The sequence below is a fragment of the Humulus lupulus genome, chromosome 8 (genome assembly GCF_963169125.1).
Source record: "Humulus lupulus chromosome 8, drHumLupu1.1, whole genome shotgun sequence".
Lineage (NCBI taxonomy): Eukaryota > Viridiplantae > Streptophyta > Magnoliopsida > Rosales > Cannabaceae > Humulus > Humulus lupulus.
This window is the reverse complement of record NC_084800.1, coordinates 52624931-52647158: the sequence shown is the minus strand read 5'-3', so window position 1 is coordinate 52647158 and position 22228 is coordinate 52624931. Positions and strand designations below refer to the sequence as shown.

At 32.9% G+C, this 22228-nt stretch overlaps 2 protein-coding genes across 2 annotated transcripts; both read right to left on the bottom strand.

The window, feature by feature from the left end:
* Positions 1-2603: 2603 nt before the first annotated feature.
* Positions 2604-6118, bottom strand: LOC133797232 (uncharacterized). The gene is made up of 10 exons (XM_062235072.1): positions 5728-6118; positions 5545-5639; positions 5359-5426; positions 5210-5253; positions 4255-4332; positions 4005-4158; positions 3439-3591; positions 3255-3365; positions 3036-3104; positions 2604-2939 (listed from the first exon to the last, which is right to left on the bottom strand). Exons 1-10 carry the CDS (start codon positions 6009-6011, stop codon positions 2841-2843), a joined length of 1155 nt encoding a protein of 384 aa, XP_062091056.1. The 5' UTR covers positions 6012-6118; the 3' UTR covers positions 2604-2840.
* Positions 6119-9900: 3782 nt separating this feature from the next.
* Positions 9901-16018, bottom strand: LOC133797231 (uncharacterized). The gene is made up of 8 exons (XM_062235071.1): positions 15730-16018; positions 14173-15449; positions 13372-13428; positions 12991-13119; positions 12329-12379; positions 11942-12082; positions 10621-11856; positions 9901-10259 (listed from the first exon to the last, which is right to left on the bottom strand). Exons 1-7 carry the CDS (start codon positions 15914-15916, stop codon positions 10801-10803), a joined length of 2898 nt encoding a protein of 965 aa, XP_062091055.1. The 5' UTR covers positions 15917-16018; the 3' UTR covers positions 9901-10259; positions 10621-10800.
* Between the last annotated feature and the right edge of the window lie 6210 nt (positions 16019-22228).

Genomic DNA, 22228 nt, shown 5'->3' with positions numbered 1-22228 from the left:
GGGGTGACTTAGCATGGGAGCATTTTTATGGAAAAAATTGCAAAAAGTGATGTGGATGAGAGAGAAAATAAAAAATTATATTTTAGGATGATTTTGATATTTTAAGCAACTAATAGGGTAGCCACCATTAGAGTTGCTTTAAGGAGGTCAATCCTCGAACTGGCGACGCAAGTGATGATGTGTGTTGTAGCTCATCTCAAACCCCTAAACTTGGGAGGAAGCCTACATACCTAACATTGTTTAGCACCATTTTTTTTTTGGAAACAAGCACAACATCCTATTTGTCTCCCGTCCGCCTATGCTACAACTCATGCATGACATAAGTATATTTACAGCAAAAAAAAAGAAGTTTTGGTATAAAAGTGTAACATTTTGAAGACATTGAGTATATTTATTACAAAAAAAAGATTGGGTATAAAAGTGTAATATTTTGCAAAAATTTGGTAATAATATATTTTAAGATTATATTAGTATATATAATATGCTTTACATTAAATTTTTTACATTTAATATGATTTGTTTGAATTAATTTTGTATTATTATTTACAGAAAGTTTTATTAGTAGAAAATTATTGGCAAGTATTTTAGATTCATTATGATGATTTTGTATATTACCTATATTAAATAAATTAAATAATAGAGTAAATTGTAGCTTAAATATTTAATGTTTTTAAAAAGTTATACCTTTATATTCAAATATTTTTTAGATAAATATATTTATTGTCTTCAAAATATTATATTTTTATACTCAAATTTTCAAATATTTTTAAAATGTTACACTTTTACACTTATTTTTTTATTATTATTTAAAATATTTACAGTATAAATGCTCAAATTATTGAGATTGCTACGTATATATACCAAAATTTCAAAATTATCAGCAAAAATAGTCAAATTATGATTTTGGACGATTTGGTGAATACTGAATTTGACAGTTCCGTTAACTACCTAACAACCCTGCCAATTGGTTAAACAGTTGCCACGTGTCATTATTCTATTGGTCCAACTAATTATTTATTTTAAAATATCATTTAAATAAATTTCAAATTAATTAAAATTATATTTTTAATAATAAAAATTATAACTTTAATTAATAAAAAATTAAAAAACATAGTTTTTTCGATTTCTTTTTTCTTTCTTCTCTTTTCTTCTTCTCGACGCTTAATTCTCCCAGTGAGCTCCTCTGACATTGCTTCAAACAACAAATGGCTTCTCAATATGTTATTTATCAAATATATACATATGATCCTTCAGGGAGAAACATGATATGATGGCTGGTTTATATTTGGGATTATGCAAGATGAGTTTCTACCACCACTTTGAGCACTCATTTGAACCAGAAATATGTGCATAGATATAAAATGATTACTAACTAATAAAGACAGTACACACTTATCAAAATGCTCATCATCATCTCCAAACAATCAACAGAAATAGTATTCATAAGCTCATCCCAAATTAATCATACAAACAAAATGCGTTAACCCAAAATCTTCAAAGAGACCTCAAACAAAAATAAAAACCAAAAAATAAAAACATAAAAATGGAAATATTATTTTAGTTTTGTTTTTTATTTTTAAAAAATAAAAATATATTTGGTAAGATTTTTGTTTTTAAAAATAAAAGATAATGAATGCTTTTGGTAACTTTTATTTGTATTTTTTGTTTAACAATATAAAATGAGATGATGATTTGAAAAAGAAAAGAAAAAAATGATTTAAAAAAATTTTGAAACTGAAGAATTTTATTTTCAAAATTTAATGAATTTTAATTAAAATTTTAAAAAATAATAAATTAAAATAAAGTTACCAAAAACTATTTTATGTGTAATTGTCAAATTTTTAATTAATTAAATAAAAAATTATTTTTGTAAGTGTTCCAAAACAACACCTAAATATGTTAGCTGTAATTTACTCTAAATAATATAATAATATAATAATAAGATGAAATCTAAGTAGAACTTATTTTTTTTCATCACAATAGAATCATAAAAGAGTCAACCTTTACCTTATCCACTGAGTCTCATAATGAGTCTTTACCACTCACTAGTTCAAGTGTGGACTAAGCTTTTATTATATTGATTCTGGTATAAGTTATGGTGGGCCTTGGGCCGCTGCTGTTCATCTTCCAGTGAGGAGGGGAAACAAAAGCTTGGCCGTACCGCTCCACTGCCTTAGGCTTAAAGCATGAAGCGAAACTTAAAAGACATACGACCACCTCAGTGTATATTTACATTTATTCGTATACTATTCACACATTTAGCTTTTAGCTCTTGTATGAGTATCCTTCTTTCTCTTCATTTAAGTTTTCTGTTACTTTACCTTAAATTTTAATAATTTTTTTTATTGTCCAAGTTGATGATATATACTATAGGACGATTTTAAAAATCGACAGTTAAAAACTCGCATCCATCGTTATCATCAACTATTAAACTAAAGAGAATTGTTAAGGGAACACTAGTGATCAACACCGCTACCAAGAACATGTAGGAGGTGACTTACTGTTATTTGCTAACCAAACATAAGTGTCACTTCAAGTGTTGGACACCTTAAAGATGTTAAGATGTCAAATAACAGCACTCTAAACCAAACTAAACTTTAAAATAAAAGAAAAGACAGACAGAGATAGCAATTTCAACAATGTTGTAAGAACACAATTTCTCCACATTAATAACAAGAGGAGGGTGGGGTTGTCAGACATTTTACAAGCCACGACAGCGTACAAAAACGCTCATGTTCAAGTTACAAACAAAAGAAACCGGAACCAGAACCAGTAGAACCAAATGAAAAGGCATAGTGTAGTGTACACTGGTTAGCGTTTGTTTAACGAGTGACATAAGCTTAATGATCTCTAGTAAGTGCACCCTCAAACCAGTTTGATACTGATGCTTGATTTTTGGATTGAAGAGTTGGAGATATTGATATAGGAGTAATTGAAACCTGTTTAACGCCAAAAAGGCACACCATTTTAGCATGTGTAGGCCAATGTATAGGTTAGCGGTGTAACAATTATAAACAAAACATGTTCCAACTCACAAATCCATTCTCAAGTGCTTTAATATCCAGATCCTCGTCATCAACATTGTCTGGATGCTTATCCACAAACTGCATATGAAAAAGGAATTGTTCAATATCAGATGCATGCCAATTTTTCTTATTAGTTGTTAATATTAAGGGGGAGAAAAATGAACAGAAAAATTCAGGTTCAAAGTTCTGTTGTTCTCTGATTCATGTTTTGCATGTATCTATCTATACCTCTAAACGAAAATATTTTTTGACATTTTGTTGGGAGCTTGGCTTTCCAGCAACCCCAACGGATTCAACCTCTACATTCTTTCGATGCAAGTTCAAGCGTCTAGCTGCGCCCTGAGAATTCGAGGAGCAAATCAAATTAGGATAAGCACCAATACTGTTTCAACATGAAATAGTTTCTACTTACAGCTGCAGAAGCATCACGGCTCAACTGTGCTAACTGAATACCAAGGCTTTGCTGATTAGACATAAAATGGCTAGTAGAAGGATGTTTGATTGCTGAGACAGCTTGCCAACTCAGAGAGGACTTCCACAGACTCTGCCTCGTTAATTTGAAACCCTGTTGAAGGCACAGTCGATAAATTTGTGAGATACCCTTGACAACTGGATAAGCAAAAAAATAAAACTTCATTTTCATCAACAGAGCCAACATTGTGACCCCTAAATAAGCTGCACTCTGTGTTCCTATTGGAAGCTGTTGAAGAACTGGGGCACTTTTGGTAAAGAATGATTCTGTTTCTGTGTTCACTTTCACAATATAGATAGCATAAAAGTGGGATTTACACTGTACAAGTTATGTCAATATACACCAACAACAAGGGATGCTTATTTTAACAGAATAGATTATAGAAAGTGTCTTGTGAAAGACAACGGGATATCCTGCTCTGGATTGAGCATAGTTTCGTACAATTATTTTTCTTCAGAAAGTGTTTCTTGCTGCCATTTTATATAATTCATACATAACATCCAGACCTTGTTTGCTAATGGGCAACTAGGAATCTCGACATTTAGTAGGCAGCTTTGGGGGAAAACCCCGTTCTGAACACCTTTTACAGCTGCATGTATCAATGGTAAACAAACACCAACTGCTTCTTTTATATTACTCTCACAGCTTACATCCTTCTTCCTAAAGGGAAAAACAAATAAACTAGCATTATATGCTTTGGAGGGAAAACAAACACGAATCAAAATGTTGGCTAATTAGAATGAAAGATTCATTCACCAATTTAGTGCTATGCACATCGATGGTACTCCACAAATCAGAGCTTCTCTAGCTGCAGCCGCTGCGCCTGAGTATAACCTATAGCAAATTATGGTTGGTTGGAGCAAGAATTAGCGGTGAAATAATAATATCGAAAAAGAAGAGACGAAATGATATAAAAATGACAATAGCAAAATGTTGCAGAGAGAACTTGTGCGGTTTTATGTTTGTGTTTTTCTTTTAACTACTACTTTTCGCTTCCCGTTTACAATTTATAGGTGGGTAGAGGTACAAATCAAAATAATTAGTTGGGGGATACGTTGATTGATGGCTTACCTAAGTCCACCTTCCTATCGTAATTTTTTTTTTTTTTTCATGAGATGACAATTAAGGGAAAACGACAACGAAGCAACAAATACGTCCAAATTCTTAGAACATAAGGACAGGAAAAAGTTGAATCATTAAATAAGTAAAGAAAACGACAACAAGGAACAGTAATCTTATAATGATAAAGCAGAGAGGCACTCAGAGAACCACAGACAATGATAAAATCTTATAATAGAGCCATATTCAATCACCTACTTCAGTGTTGTTATCTGTCGCCTTATCTAATTTACAGCTAACAACTATTAAAACATTTTCCCGAAAAAAAATCACCCACTTTAGTAAACGACGTTGATAATTCAGCCAATCCAAAAGAAAGAACATAACAGTGAAATAACACTTTCTTTTTCCCAAAATACTAAAACATTGTATGGGCTAAAAGACAAAAATCAACCTATTCCGGATCAGAGAAAAAAACAGGAAAATAATTCACTGGTAAGATATGAGAAATAGATCCGGTTACGCGGTGACCCACTTTTTTATGTAAGGTGAATGAATCCATCCAGAATAAAGGAACAACTTCATATATTTGTTTATTGTTTTTAGGAGATTTGAGTTAGTTAAGGGCAGAGCCCATCAGTCCATCACTCACATGTTTTGACCGGAACTGGATCCCCTGTTTATGCCACTAATGACCTGAAAAATTATAGTAAGAAGAAGAAGACGTTTAATTAGCTTAGAATGTGAATCTTCCGAAAACGGAAACACCAAATAATAGCTCAGCAGCAATATATTACAAACCAGAGCAGGCTTAGACCAAGAGAACAATGCTCCCGACAATGCTAAAGAGACGCAATCAACAGGTGTCCCTATAAATGACGTATACATATATATATATATATTATATTCCGGATAATTTTTAATATCAGAAATTAACACAGACTGTAGAATAGAAGTAGAGAAACAACTGAGAAGAAGCATTGTTACCGGAAACTTCAAAAGCAACGGCGCCACTTATTTCAGCTGAAGAAACCGAAACCGTTTCACGAACTGTCACAGAGTGACCGGAAGCCGATCCATCTCTGCACCCCACAAAAACCTCTCAAAATGCAAACAATTTTCTCGGGAAACAAACAAAAGGAAATAAATAAATAAGTTAAAAGAACTAACAATCGAGGAGCACAAACGCAAACTTGTAAGCGAGAATCGAGAACCAGAGCTTCGACGAGAAATTGAAGACCGGAAGAATCTATTCCCTCGGCATTGGTAACCAAAACCACCGGCTTAACAATATCACCGTCGGCGGAAACCGAAGAAGAAGAGGGAGGTTTAGTGGAATCGGCGGGGGCGTTGTGGGATCGGTGGGATGGTCCGTCGTTTCTGGTGGCTAGAACTTGTTGAAGACTCGAGATCAAGCTGGGTGGCAAGAAATTGTTCTTCACAGAAGTCGTCATTGAAGAAGGAGAGAGAGAGAGCTTTGTTTTGAGGAGGGTCGCTGTTAAGTATTAGTGTTACTCTCCGACTATGACGGAGTGTAGGACCTCACTGTATCCTCGCTTCAACCCAATGTTAGATCGCCACGTAGTCACACTTCACACTTGTACACAAATCAATATTCATTTGGGCTCATGTAATAGGGAATTTATATAATTTTTAGAATTCAAAATTTATACTCATGTCATGTGCTGCATACATTTTTATTCCATCATTTAAATACTAAACAATATATTATTTTATCTGTCAAAAAAACAATACATTATTTTATAAATTGGCAGTGTTTGGTTTGAGTAAATAGGATGGAATGAAATGTATTTTTATTCCATTCTATTATTTATTTGGTAAATTCAAATAAGAAAGAATTTTACACATTTTAATGGAATTATTATTATAAATTTCGTCATTTATATTATTATATTTTTAAAAAATATATATTTTTTATATATTTTTTTAATGATACTAAATATAATAATTCTTATTTCGTTACATATTTCAAAGTCTCAACCACACAAAATAATTAAAATTTCATTTATTTCTATTTCTATTTCCATTATCATTATCATTTCATTTTTGTTTTGCAACCAAATGCCTCTCATAATGAAGATAATAGAAAAAAGTGTGATATCAACCATAATGTATGCAGTAAATCAGATAAGCTCTTATTTTTATAAATAATAGGTAGAAGCAACATGCAATGCACGTTTGCTTAATTTTAAAATTGTAAACATTATCTATAATTTTAGTAAAAATTGGTTTAGTGTTTTTTTAAATATATATATAATATAATGAATTACAGTTCTATAATATATATAAATATTTATATCAATAATCTCTATATATATATGACATCTAAACACAATGTTGGCATAAATATATATTTACATGGCTACATGACTTATATATAAAATACAATAATATTTTAAAAAAATTAATAATAGAAATAAAATAAGAATAGAAAAAGTCATAGTGTATACAGTAGCATATATGCATCAATTATTTTTAGTTTCTAATGTATCTGACAATGTCCTTTGGTGAATTTGATGAAGAAAAAAAACTTCAATCACTTGATAAAAAATAAACTATCATATAAATTTATAAGATAAAAAAATGATATGTATGCCTTTATTATTTTTAAATAAATATGATTTAATTATTTAAATTATCGTAAAATATATTTAAAATATCATATTTTATATAAATTTATAAGAAAAAAAACTTCAATCACTTGATAAAAAATAAACTATCATATAAATTTATAAGATAAAAAAATGATATGTATGCCTTTATTATTTTTAAATAAATATGATTTAATTATTTAAATTATCGTAAAATATATTTAAAATATCATATTTTAATAAAAAAAAAAATTTTTAAGTTTATGTTAGTTTTAGTTTTTGAATTTGGCAGTGACAACAAAAGATTATATATTATATATATTTAATATAATATTAAGTGTAATTAAATTTTATTTAAGTTATAAAATATATGGTTTTATTATTTTTAAATAATTATCATTGTAAAATATCTCAAAAATATCTTATTTTAATTTGTTTAATTATTAAAGTTTAAGTTATGTTTACAATCTATCGTTAAATATAAAAATATTATGTTAAATATAAGAATATTATGTTAAAGTTAACAACAAAAAAAACCGTTAAAACTAAGAATTTTCTTTATCTATCCACTTTTTATATAGAAGAGATATAAACTAATATTAAGTTGTACATTATGTATTTAATTACTTATTATGTTGAATAAAATGACTAATGCTTAATATAGTATTGCTAAGAGATACTAGTGGTGTCTAATACCACCTGGCATGAAATACTATTATTATCAGATCCCACTTATATTTTAATTTAAAATATTTTAAGTGAAATTTGATATTTTTTTTAAAAAATAAAATGAGATGCTTTCATTAATAGCATCTATCCTCTAAATTTAAGGATAACAAAATAGAAAGAACATTATCCCCCTAAAAATACAATCTGAGGAACAAGATTCTCTTCCAACATGATAAGCAATCTTCTTCACAAACCGTTTAACAAAGACAATAGAAACATTGTTCAAACTATGAAGTAATAGAACAATGTTTTGGGCACACATGTTTATATCAATGCTCTTACTAAAAAATGAAAGACGTGAAAATCACTATTTTGCACTTTATCTAGAAATGCAATGAATTTATTTGAGGATAGAAAGTTGGTGATTTAAATACCAATTTTATTCACATTGAGATATGATCTGCCATAGATGATAAACATTAGATATTTTTGCTATAATAATTTACCCAAATTTTCTGGTCTAATGAGAATATAGCTTTAGAATTTAAACCTTAAATTACTATAAAGAGGTTACAAAGCAACATGGTTAGTCATCTAGTAGGGTTGTAGCATCATGTTGTCACGCAATCATGGCTTAGGTTGAAAAGGCCTTATGATTATATGCACATGAGTTCTGAGGTCCCAATGTCACATTGTGCTTTTCCACTCCATTAAAATAAAAATATATATTTATCCATACATTTATTTCCCATTTTGCTGTGAAATTTTGTATTATTTTATCGATAAAAATTATTTTAACGCAAGTATGATAGGACGACCCACCAGTTGCTCTTACATCATATAATCGAATTTTTTTTCAAACTTTTTCCTCAGATGAATTAATCATTCCGAGTAAGTTTATATTGTGGGTCCAAACCCAGTTGGGCAAAGTCCACCTGTACGGCTGTAAAGAGATTGGGTTACAACGATTAGTGCGTGAATTAAGGGTGTTAGGTTTCTGGTGGTCTCACACAAACAAATAGCAGTAACTAGTAAATACTGACATTACTCATGTGTTTATTCACAAACTCACAAGTCACCACCACCAACCTCACACATAACCATTAAACACAGTGTTAATTCACAAAACTCACCCGTCGCCACCAACTTCTTTATAGATATTGTATTATTGAGTATATATTTTCAAAAATTCCTTTTTGACAGTTTTATTTACTTAAGAGTCAATAAAGCAAAAGCAAAAGCAAAAATAATAATAATAATTCAAATTCAAATGGATGCCCTCCCATTTAAGTTTTAATTGTGCCCAAAAAAATGGTAAGAAAAAGCAAATAAAATTTGAAAAAGAAGACGCCTTGACATAATTATCTTCGACAAAAACAAAACAAAACAAATTTTAAATATGTTCAAAAGAAAATGAAGAATTGATATTTATGGTTCCTACTCTAAAGAGAGAGAACCCAAACTAGACGCCAAAATACTAAAATACACACATTTGAAAGAGGCACATGATCAATACTATTTAATGTAAAAAAGGGTTAAGAGACACTTAACTTAACTAGTCATCCCCACAACAGACTGGAGGGCGAGCCCGCCCAGCCGTCCTTGATTGCCTGGTAGAAATGATCGCATTGTCCCACGATAACCAGACGACAAAAGAGAATTAATGCTTTCTCTCTTTAGTTGAAACTATAAATATTTAGTTTCACATTAATTAGTATGGACATGTCCTTGTCTTGGATTGATGCAAATATAACTTAATCGAGTCTTAAAGACCATACTTGTACAATAATTTATTAAGATATATAAGATCTTTTTTCTCTATTTTTCATCAGATTCAATGCTATTTACTTTGCATGAGGTACATCACTTTGATTTAAAGACACCCTAAAAAAATTAATGCAAGGACACTAGTTGTCAGAAGCATATAACTGAAATTTGTTTGTTTTGTTGTATTGTAAAAGCACTTGTATTGTAATTGGCTTTGAGGGTAAACAGCTGTAGTAAGAAGGCAACTGCATGATCCAGGAACATATCATATGAGTTTTCAGCAAAAAGAGGACAATTGTGGAAATAAGTAGACCCTAACATGGTTTATTCTCATTAAAAAAAGAAAAAAAAAATTTATATATATAAGAAAATTTTGACCATTTAGTTGGTCCCATCTACTCGGTTCGAACCCATTAAGTTAGTCTCATATACACTCCCTCAACCACTTAGTTTCTCTTTAGTGGTCTTTTTTTATTTAATTATAATTATTTTTTAAAAAAAATTATGCGGTTAAAAAGGAGGATTTTTTTTTTTCCAGAATACAGCATAAATCACTCCTCAACTGCGAGGGCCTGCCATCGTGCAATAATGCACATCAATTTGAAGATTTACCTTTCAGCTTAGAAAGATTGGACCGAGACTGTTTACTCCGATCTGCCAGAGAAACAATTTTAGGTGAATTTCCCATACCGAGTCAGAATAATAAAAATATCCAAATATGTAAATTCCAAATTAACCAGCAACAACACTTGCATAGTACTAGTCATATTACAATGCCTCTGGAATTAAATAAATGACATGTTGGTAGGTATAGCAATTGTGTTACGTCTTTCAAAATTGACCAGTGGTAGTTGGGGTTCATATACAAAATATTGATAATGATATAACATCTTATTTCCCATAATTGCAAATCAATGTTAGGTTTGTCAATGGTATAGCACATAAACTACCAAGGTGCAAAAGGAAAGAAAAAAAGACTGGCCCAACACCTCAATCTTTGAAAAGCAAAGGTTACCTGAGTATCAGATGTTAAAAATAGTAGAACAAACCACCTTATGAGCTAATGGGCCAAGAACACCAGATTCCATCACATTTCCACCTCTGTATTCTGAAACTGAGTTGATTGAATTGCCTCATTACCCCATTTTTTAACTGTCAAGAGCCCAGTTCTTTGTTAAAGAAAAACCAACATATACTATTGCTTGCTTTTACTACTGAAGCTAGACAATAACTCAAAAATTCTCGAGACTTTTGCCAAACCATTTTGTGAGCCTCCAATCAAACTATTTACCCTGACTCCCTTATCAATCTCAGTACCATCTGATGAATCACAAATTGACTGATTCTGTTTCACTCGAGATTCATGTTTGGCGGCAAATGCAAGGGTAGATAAGAGTGCCTTCTGCGCTGAATGTGCAGTCTCTTTATGGATCCTGGATGACGAAGGGTCTGGCGATTGAGCTAGAGAAACTGAAGACGATGGCAAAGTTGACGAGGTTGTGCATGAATGCTTCTGTTCATCCAATGGATATTGTCTCTCTTTACCACTACCATCAGAGCCATTATCGCAGCTGAATGGCAACTTTAACTTACCTTGATTGCAAGAATCATCAATTGAGGATTTTCCAAAAGAGAGGAAGTTTATTCCCTTAGGAGACACTGTAGGTTGAATTCCTTTCAGCATCAAATTTGATTCTGGAGCTGAGCTAGTTTGATTAAGCATAACAGAATTGTCAGAAGATAGTTTCACACTGTCATTGCCACTTGATGGCGTGCTTACTAATCTTCTACAGCTGAAATCATTCTGTTGAACTCTTCCAAATGAAAGAAAATTTATTCCCTTTGGTGCTACTATGGGTGAATTTTTTTTTAAAATCTCTTTGGAATTCAGAACTATGTCTGAGCCATGTTGATCAAGATGATTCTCAACCTTGGCATCAGAAATTCTATTTAAAGATAAGATCTGTTGTTTGAGCTTAACAGAATCAACCAATGGCGTACTCCCAACAGAGAGAAAATTAATTCCTTTAGGTACCAGTTTAGCTTGTTTCAAGAATGTCTCGTCTTTGTTCTTTTCAGTACTCTTGTGAGAGCTAATACCAGTGGAGCAGGATAATACATTGAAAGGCTGCTGGGAGGCACTGTTATCTTTCAGTTGCTCCTTAAATTTTGAATTACTCATTAAGGATGCAACTTTCTTTTCAGGTTCTAAAGCATTCGAAGCAGTTGTGGCATCTTCCTTAGGTACTATCTGGATATAAAATTATAGGCAGTATGTTTAGCAATCGATATAAAAAGAGCTACATCAATCATTTTACACAGGCAAGAGAATCTACCTTGTGTGAGAACATGCAATTGTCACCTCTGCTGCAAGAGCCTCTAGACGCAAAGTTGGTACAAGGATACATAGAGAGTTGATGATCAAACGGACAGTCATCCCCTTTCATGCAAGAGTGACGTGCAAAATGGCAGCAAGGCTGCAACAGCAAAACTAATGTTAAAAGAACTGTGAAATTTGCAGTGACCTAGGAAGTATGGGAGAAATTTCACGAGATGTCAAATCTAATGCTGATAGTTTTACAAATTATGTGAAACTAAATAAAAATAATAATTAGCCATGGAAACAATTTATTATCAAATCAGACTTTGATTATATTATAAGATGCATTAATCCTAAATTAGTGTCAAGAAAGCACAAAAACAAGAAGTCTTAATGGAAATACCTTGGATTTTGTCAAAGGTACTGTGTCATGCGAAAATTTGCACTTGTCACCCTGTGAAACAGAAAGAAAATGAGGTTACTATACAGAGAATGCTAAAAGCAAAAGGAATTTAGATTTCCAGAGACCCAAAAAGAAAAAGGGCAGAAGACCAAATCTATATTTAATATTTTGACAAAGAAAATCACAAAATTTCCAACCCACTTCCTGCCACCACACAAAATAAAATTTAAAAAAATATATTAAAAGTTAGAAGAGAGAGTTTTGTCAACCAAAAAAAAAGTTAGAAGAGAGAGTTGAGACTAAGTCCCATCTGGAACTCCAGGTAATACATTCTGGAAGGCTCCATACAGGAAAAGTGCAAATGAATACAGGAGAAATGAAGGTTAATTATGTAAAGCAATTTACAGAAAGAAATGTGGCAAATAAAAATACACCTAGAGTAACTAAAATCTAACTAAGGGGTTCGTGACCAAAAAATTTCTTTCAAAATAATGAATAAGGCTCACGCATGCAATTGACAACAGGCAATTTTATAGCAAGTTTCCCAACATGCACATCAATACTCCTCTGTCCTAAGGTAAGCACAAAGTGAAGCTCTGAATTATTCAAAACATCATAGTTCGAATAATGTTCAATGTTTATAAAAGTGTGGAAGACCATACCTCTTGGCATCTTCCCACTAAAAAATGACGGCAATAAGAAATAGTCTTTGGTTTTGATATAACAGGGAGTTTCAGCCTTTTAACACCAAGCTGTCTGTTCTTTTCTGCTCGTTGCTTTTGCTTCTTTAACTGGAGAGTAATATGATTGATCAATTATACAACTTAAGAAAAAGTACCCCAAAAAAAAAACGTAGACCTTTTACCAATTAGAATTTTTAAGAAAACACAAACTATTTTCAGATAAGTGCATAGGATAACCACATATATTCCAGTAAGACTTGGAAGATTACCTATTTTACCAAATTAAAAAGCTATGTGAAAAAAAACATTTATGCACATATATAATGCAACCACGGAAAACAGAAGAGGGATAAACGATACTTTTTTCTTAGCTCTCCTTTCCATTGTTGGATGACTCCGCTTTTTCTTATTATCAGGCTGCAAAAGATCAACAGTAAAAAACAGGGTTATCAAACGGACCAAATATAGGTATAAAATAATTCCTCGCCAGCACAACAAAAAACATGATTTTTAGAATCTAGTTACAACAATTGAATGAAGCTATACATGTTGAACAAGAACTTAATGCGGCTAAGGTTGCAATTCAGTGGGAGTGCAACTATATACATAGAATGCATATGCACTGAAGTCCATATATGCATAAATATATAGGGAAACAGAAATAAAACTTTCTTTCTTTACATTTTTTAAAAGTTATTAAAATATTAGACCCTCGACATTACTGCTTCACACAATCTACATCGGTTGAGGTCCAAAACAACAATGCTTACCTTCATAAGTCAACATTATGGTGCATAAAAGTGAATATCAAAAACAAGAACCACATAAAACTTGAAGCAAAGTTTCCTCAAACACCATATGTAAACACTAACAAAGAAGACAACGTCTATTGAAAGAACACTCTGAAATGACAAAAAGACTACAGCTATTATGATGGTATCTTCCTGATACATTATTAATGAAAAATCTATCAACCCCTAGACACAAGACAAAGTCTATTGAAAGAACACTCAGAAATAAATAAATAAAAAGACTACAGCTATGTTGATGGTGTCTTCCTGATATATTGATAAAATCAGTGTATTGAAACAGTTGCACAAGGAACAAAACAGTCTATAAACAATAAATCAAAAGACAGCAAAACAACTTTGATGTAGATACCTTGTGATGTTTTGTTGCGTCTTCTTCTATTAGTCCATGCAATGCTAGCTTATTACTTCCACCATTATTGGTTTTTTCAATATTTTTAGTCTCCAGTAAAGCATCATTTGCATCCACCTTACTAGCTCTCAGCAGTATTTCATTAATTAAAACATCGGGTTTATTAATAGTTTTGGTTTTATCACTTTCCCTGAACCCCATTCCACCATTATTGTCAAGAAGAAAGAAAGTGGACCCAAAATCTCTTTCGGTGGCTACATTACAGGAGAACTCTTCTTTATCAGTTATAGGCTCCACGTTTCCTTTGTCACCCTCCACTATCACTGCATCCTGCAGCAACATATCCATTAAAATGTCATCCCCACAGTAACCATCAGAAATTTCTCCCTCTTCCATATCTACATCTCCCATCATATGATTGGCAGAATCTTCCATATTACCATAAGAAACTGATTTGTCTAATTTCACATCCTTAAGTGACATTTCATGCACTACTTTTAATGAATCAGTTTCCCCTGTTCTCTGGTCATTGTTTCCATTGTTAATGTCTATAGTGTTGGCAAATGTAAGGTCTTCAGAAATCTTCTCACCGCGGATCTCTGACCTCTCAATCTTCCCTACTTCAATAATGGGAACAGAAGAGTCATTCAATTCAATGGCGGAAACAGAGTTCATCTCCCTATCATTATGTTGTCTTATAGTACCAGCATCCAAGACTGCTGTATTTAACAATGATGGCCTATCCTCATCATTCTCTCTTGGAACAACACTTTCGCCAATATCACCATTATTCAAAGACGAAACCTTTTGACTCACATTTACAGACATTTTGCTATCGATTTGTTTAATGTCCACGAGTTCTTTTTGGTTATTCAATACCACCACTTCATCAATGCCGCTTTGGTTTTGAACCAAAGAAACTACTGGGGGCTTTGAATTATTTTCATGGACACTGTCTTCGTTTCCTTTTACAATGAACTCTAACTCATCTATTAGCATTATTTCCGGACCAAAATCCGGCTCTTGGAAAACACTCGCATCCTTTTGATTTGGTAAATCTTCATTTTCATCTATTCTCATCAGCTGATCAATCTCATCAATTGACATTTGTTGGCTATGCCTACTATCCAGAGAGCATTTATCATCAACATTTAAATTCACTTCAATGATTTTCTCAGATGCCAAACCCTCAGGCTCTGTGTTATCACTACCAACCAATTCAACAAATTGAGACGCCTGAGTATCAGTTCTTTGCCCCAATTCATTGCTGCCCTTCTCTGTACACATTAGAATAAAATCAATAATCAAAAACAGAAAAAAAAAAAAAAAAAAAAAGAAGAACCCAACTAAACCTAATATAAGCAACAACAGAAAATAAAATTCCATCCTGATCATGAATGAAAATTATAACATAACTTTATAAATACCATGAAAGAAGTAATTAATCAATTGATTAAATTTGAAACATAAAAATTGTACAAATTCAGCTGGTAGATTGAATTCGCTATTCAGTCACCAAAAAAATCCATAACTGAGTTAAGATTTGTATATTTGTACCATTTTTAAGATCGTTATCAAGATTATGAGTGGAAGGAGAAGGCTGTGACTCGTCGTAGCAGTGAGAGAAAATTCGAACCAGAGTAAGGTAAGTTTCGCTCTTGAGGTGTCTTCGACGGTGAGGAGGAAATTGCACTAAGGCTTCGGAAGCTTTCACTGTTTCAATTTGTGCTTCCTCCACTGCCATTGCTGTCCTGTGTTTTTTCAAATGTCCCAAAACCCTAAGAAGAGGGAGGAGGGTTTTGTCAAGTGTTTCATTCACACGGTCACACACACCAACAGAATGAAATCTGGTCAGGCGTTTCTTGTCGGATCGCCGTTTCGATTCGCAAAACGCTGCGTATCGTTTAGTTTAGGTTTTATTTATTATTATTTTTTAAGGAATTATTATTATAGTTATTGAAGGGAGGAATTATTATTATTTAGAAAGAAGTATTGTTTAGTTTGATTAAAAAAAAAAGTGCATTGTTTTTACGCATTTATGATGTCCAACACCGCGGAATTTAGTGGTATATGCATGATAAATGGTGTTGGTTATCATGGTGGTTCTTAGCAATACTCAATTAAAAATTATGGCCCTTTGATGTCGTTTTTTTTTTCTTTTTTTAAAGGTTATGTTTTGTTGGAAAAATTGAGTAAATGAGAAATTGATGTCTGAAATGGTGATGATTCAACAAATTACTTTGATTAAAATGAGATTATTTGAATATTGTGTGATTTATTCTGATTGATTTTGGCAAATTACTTTGGTCAAAATTGAGATATCATAATATTGTGTGATTAATTCTGATTGATTGTCAGAAAATCACTTTAGATAACAACTGATATTACTAGAATGAATGTGATTAATTCTGATTAATTTTCAGAAATTACGATTTTAGATTTGTTGGATATTTTGGCATTAATGCACTTGATTCTCACACATTTTCAACTCTCTATGAAACATATAAAAGAATGCTTCTCCTCTCATTCTAGGACATACAGATCCAGAGTATCACACACAATAGTCTTAGTGTCTTTCTCTCTTTTGTCTCTATAGTATTTTCTGGTGATAGAGGGAAGATTTGTTTCGAGTTCACCTAAGCAGACGCAGTGGTTCTTTCGTCCTGCTTGATAGTTGTTGTATCCTGGGAAGTGGTTGCTCACGAATCATTTAGCACCGTTCAGGTAGAGGGGGAAAATCTGCTTTAAGGAAAGGGTGTTTTGCGTGCCTCAGCTTTGGTTTATTCTTTGTATTGTATTTTTTGTATTTCCATTATTCAATTAAATATATTAATATATATATATCGTTATTCTCCACTATATTATTTCTAACAATCTTAAAGCAGATTTTGACTTCTTAAAGAAGATGAACAGATTGATGGGTGGAAATCATTTATGAACTTTGTTTGTTTTGCTATTTAATCAGTGCTGATAATATTTTATTATCTTTCAATGCTCCCAATTTTGTTTAGTATATATATATATATATATATATATATCTTGATTACTGAATATTTGCACTGTCTGCCAAGATTTTTTTATCTCATATATGTATTGATATGAAAGCTTTGTATATATGTTATATGCATTTTTCCGGTACTTTTATATTCTGTTGTATCCATATGGAAAATATCATTTGTTTTATATGCATGAAACACACACATATATATATATATGTGTGTCATATATGCTTAACGTGTTCTAGAATTTTGAACATATATCATATATTTTTGGTTTTGACATATTGTATAGTTTAAATACATATATGCATATTAATGAAATGTTCCACATATTTTTATAATAAATAGGGAAATGTATATGCATATTCACTTACCTTAATTGGTATTGTCATTACAAATATTTATTTATATATATACATATGTGGAAGTATACTATATAATTATGAACATATTATGTAGACTTATTTTTCCAAATATATGAATGATTTATGCATATATTAATATATATAAATATTTATATGAATATAGTTGTATATGAATTTTACATACATATATGCGCATATTTGATATAATTTAAGTTTAAGTTACCTTAACTTGAAATTTTATATATGACATGCAGCATGAACGTTTTATATGTTAATATATATATATGCGAATGGAAGTTTTGATAGTGTCGTGATGACAAGTGGCTTCAAAATCAATGAGTGTGACAAATATGTTTATATAAAAAATACAAACGATGAATATATTATTCTTTATTTGTATGTAGATGATATACTCATTGTCGGAAGCAACCAACGAATGGTAAAATATACCAAAGATATGTTGAACTCAAGGTTTGACATGAAGGACATGGGACTTACTAATGTAATTCTAGGAATAAAGATTATAAGGACGCCAGTTGGACTTAGTTTGAGTCAGTCACACTATGTGGACAAGATTCTTGACAAATTCGGTAAAAATAATTATGGTGTGTCCAGAACACCAATAGACATAAGTCATCATCTCTCCAAGAATAAAGGCGACAGTGTCTCTCAAGCAAAGTATGCTAGAGTGATAGGTAGTCTAATGTACTTGATGAGTTGTACAAGACCAAATATTGCCTACACTGTAAGTACTTTAAGTCGGTTCACGAGTAATCCAGGTGTTGAACACTGGAAGGTGATTACAAGAGTACTTAGGTACTTGCGGTATACTCGTAACTATGGGTTGAACTATACCAGAGATCCAGCTGTTCCTGAAGGATACACTGACGCAAGCTAAATATCTGACATCCAAGACTTGAAAGGTACTAGTGGATATGTGTTCACTCTAGGTGGCGCAGCTATTTCATGTAAATCTTCGAAACAAACTGTAATCACTAGATCCATGATGGAATCCGAGTTTGTAGCTCTGGATAAATGTAGTGAAGAAGCAAAATGGTTGCGTAATTTCTTGGAGGATATTCCATAATGGCCTAAACTTGTGCCTGCAATATGCATATATTGTAATAACCAAGTAACAACTGGTCGGGCACAAAATGTTTTGTATAACAGTAAGTCTAGACACATACGTCGATGACATAATATCGTTAGACAACTAATCTCAACTAGATTTATCTTGATTGATTATGTGAAGTCAAAAGATAACATTGCAGGCCCGCTAACCAAAGGGTAACAAAGACCATGTTGAAAAGACATCAGAAGGAATGGGACTTAAGCCTAAAGAAAATTAAGGTCGATATAAAGGAAACCCAACCTAGTTGACTGGAGATCCCAAGATCTAGGTTCAATGGGACAACCTAGTTATTGAGACCGAGTAGGATCACTGTGGGGGATTACCCCTACCCGTTCTAATGGTGAAACAGTGATGCCTGTTGTAAATAAGGTTAAGCTCAAGCTTTTAATGACCCTTACGCATTGGAAGTCTGAGCAGAGTAATGTGAGATTGCTCTTAGATAAGAGGTCACATATGTGAGAGAGAAGCGGGGCCGCTTTGAAGGAGAATTGCGGGGGCTCAACTTTCTAAAACCTCTCACAGAACCAGGCAGATATTCACGACTAAAATGAGCATAACCATGAGAACCAAAACTATGCCGGAAAGATATCTGTGTGAGATATATCATCGTTTACACAAACGACAGAACAGTTCAAAGACATTGCGTCTGCTAATTAGTTAGTAAAGTAAATATATTCTCACAAGGGAAGGTTCAAAGGCTAGCACTCACCTATCCTACGCAGGTATCAATCAGAGAACTCTATCACTTTGTTGCGTCGAGTTGTGTCGAGTCATTGTGTAATGCCCCAAAATCCCTAATGAGGTTTATGGTTGGATTAGTAGGCCGGGAGGACCATAATTGATTTATTATGTCATTAAATGATTATATGCATGTGTTGTGTGAATTATATTATTATATGATGATAAATGCATGCATGTGGGTCCACATTTCATTATAAGGGCATTTTGGTAATTTGGCCCGTTGATGGCATAATTGTATATTTTCATGTATGTTGGTGAGTTATTGACGAGGCCACATTATAATGTGGATTTGTTTGAGCTATTTGGCATGAGACGATCTTTGAATACTAGTTATCAGTTTGGTCATAACGGGGTTAATTTCGGGGCTCGAGGTGAGTCTTAAGATAATTTGGTGATTAGTGCATTACCGAAAATTAAAGGGTAATGGGATATGATTTATTAGAATTTGAGAATATTTGGAATAACGGGAATTGGGGGGCGTTAATTATGATTAACGAGATAAGGGAGAAATGATGATTTTGCCCTTGGTGGCTATTTAGGGTTTTACTTAAGCTCGGGGGTATTTTGGTCTTTTGACCTAAGGATATATATTAACCATAGAAGCTATAGAAAGCTTAAGAAAACAGAGCATCTTACTCTTCTTTTCCCGATCATTTTTCTTCCTCTTTTCCTTTGGAATTTTTGAACTCCATTTGAGGAATCAAGCTAGGGAATTGAGCCTTGAGGGTCTAGGGTTGTGTTCCACCATTGAAGAGGGTTCCATATTGAGCTTGAGGTCAGATTCTAACCATAGAAACTCTGGTTTATACTCTGTTTTCCTTTTGATTTTCAGTTGGGATTTATGATTTGGATAGTGAGAATTCAATGGAGTTTTTGGCAAATGTTGATTAGGTTTTGATGCATAGGACTTGTAGAGTGGGTATTTGGGTTCATTTGTGAGTTTGAATGAGATTTGGAATCAAGTTTTGAAGCTTGTAAGTGGAGAAACCGAAGGAGAAAAAACCAGGGTTGAATCAACCTGGTTCTAGCGCTACAGCGCCCAAGGGAGGGCGCTACAGCGCTGTCCAAGGGCCATTCATCCCTACTTGTAGCGCCTAGGCGCTAGGGGGGCAGCGCTACCCTATTTTTCCAGGGTCCTATTTTGGGCACTTTTTAGTGTTTTTGGCTCGGAGTTTCACTTCTTAAGGCTCGGGATCGAATCTACTAGCCGTTTGGGTACAATTTTAGGTCTCGGGGTGAGGTTTAGACCAAGAACCTTTTATTATTGATTTTCATGGATGGAAGTTATATTTGGTTATGAATAGGTGACCGCTAAGGGATCAAAGGATCGATCATTCTCAATGGTCGTTCTTTTATTATTCCTCGCTCGAACGAGAGGTAAGAAAACTGCACCCAGTATGTGACATGCATGGCTATTAATGAGGCATGTTGAGTGTTATATATGTGGACATTGATTGCATATTAAGTGCTTAGCAATATTGCTTATCTGTGAATGGCACTGACCTATGAGTCAGGAATCGGCAATGGTATCAGTACTGATTGTGAAGTTGTGATTCATTAGTCAAGTTCGGCAGTAGTACTGAGCACTGGTCGTATGGTATTGACTTATGAATCAAGAACGGTATTAGCGTGTTTAATGCAAGCCGAAAAAGATTAGATCTAATCGACATAAGCAATATCATCATAAGCATGAAATGCTTGACCGACCTTAAGTTCTATGAAAACAAAAGCACTTGTCTAGTCTAATGGCTAGTTACTTAGAGCCGGGGCCAAAAGGCCCATGTGACTGCATTGTCACACGGCTATGGGTGCGGAGCCCAAGTTCGTGACTTACTCATCAATCACTTATCTTATTCAAGTTGTGACTCCATAGTCACTCATCTGGTTTAAGTTCGTGACTTACTCATCAATCACCATCTGATTAGGGCTACACGCCCCAGCATGATTATTAGAATCTCGATACCATCTGATTAGGGCTACACGCCCCAACATGATTATTAGAATCTCAATATTATCCAATTAGGGCTACAAGCCCAGTATGATTATCATAATCATCATTTTATATTATATACATGCAGTAATGGGTTTTCTTGCTGAGTCTTGGTTCACGGGTACTATGTGGTGCATGTAAAGGGAAAGAAAAGCTCACACAGCGTTGAGTTGAGAGCTTAGGTGGTGATGTGCATATATGCGACCGCTTAACCACCACGGCCAAGGTGTTTCTCAGAGGAACTAGGGGTTAACCCTATTTTTGCCGCTTAGGTCGGCAGGTTGTAATTTTTTCACTGTAATGGTCCATTTTGAATTGTAAATAACTTGTAAACGCTTTTATGGGCCCATGTACAGTTTTATGTTTTAAATAAAATATATCATCTCATTTTGATCGAGATTTTTCACCTTAGCCTATTAATAACACCTAGATGCACGTTTATAACCTAATGACTTGTTTAGCGAGTTAAGCACGATTTAAAGTTCACAGTAACGACCTTGGAGTAACCAAGGCATTATACATAGTTTCTTAATGTTGATCAATTTCATTCATGTGGGTGATTGTTGGGAAAATTGAGTGAATGAGAAATTGATGCCTAAAATGATAATGATTTAACAAATCACTTTAATTAAAGATGAGATTATCTGAATATTGTGTGATTTATTCTGATTGATTTTGGCAAATCACTTTGGTCAAAATTGAGATATCAGAATATTGTGTGATTAATTCTGATTGATTGTCTGAAAATCACTTTGGGTAACAACTGATATTACCAGAATAAGTGTGATTAATTCTAATTGATTTTCATCCATATTTGTTGGATATTTGG

Bases quoted from the DNA above. Each gene is read 5' to 3' on its own strand.
- LOC133797231 (XM_062235071.1), bottom strand. From the start codon at position 15,916: ATGGCAGTGGAGGAAGCACAAATTGAAACAGTGAAAGCTTCCGAAGCC. The intron at 12,380-12,990 runs GTATGGTCTTCC...TCTGTTTCACAG, and splicing joins TAGTGGGAAGATGCCAAGAG to GGTGACAAGTGCAAATTTTC. The intron at 11,857-11,941 runs GTAGATTCTCTT...TTTTATATCCAG, and splicing joins ATTGCATGTTCTCACACAAG to ATAGTACCTAAGGAAGATGC.
- LOC133797232 (XM_062235072.1), bottom strand. From the start codon at position 6,011: ATGACGACTTCTGTGAAGAACAATTTCTTGCCACCCAGCTTGATCTCG. The intron at 4,159-4,254 runs GTGAATGAATCT...TTTTCCCTTTAG, and splicing joins ATGTGCATAGCACTAAATTG to GAAGAAGGATGTAAGCTGTG. The intron at 2,940-3,035 runs GTGAGTTGGAAC...GGCGTTAAACAG, and splicing joins AAGCACTTGAGAATGGATTT to GTTTCAATTACTCCTATATC.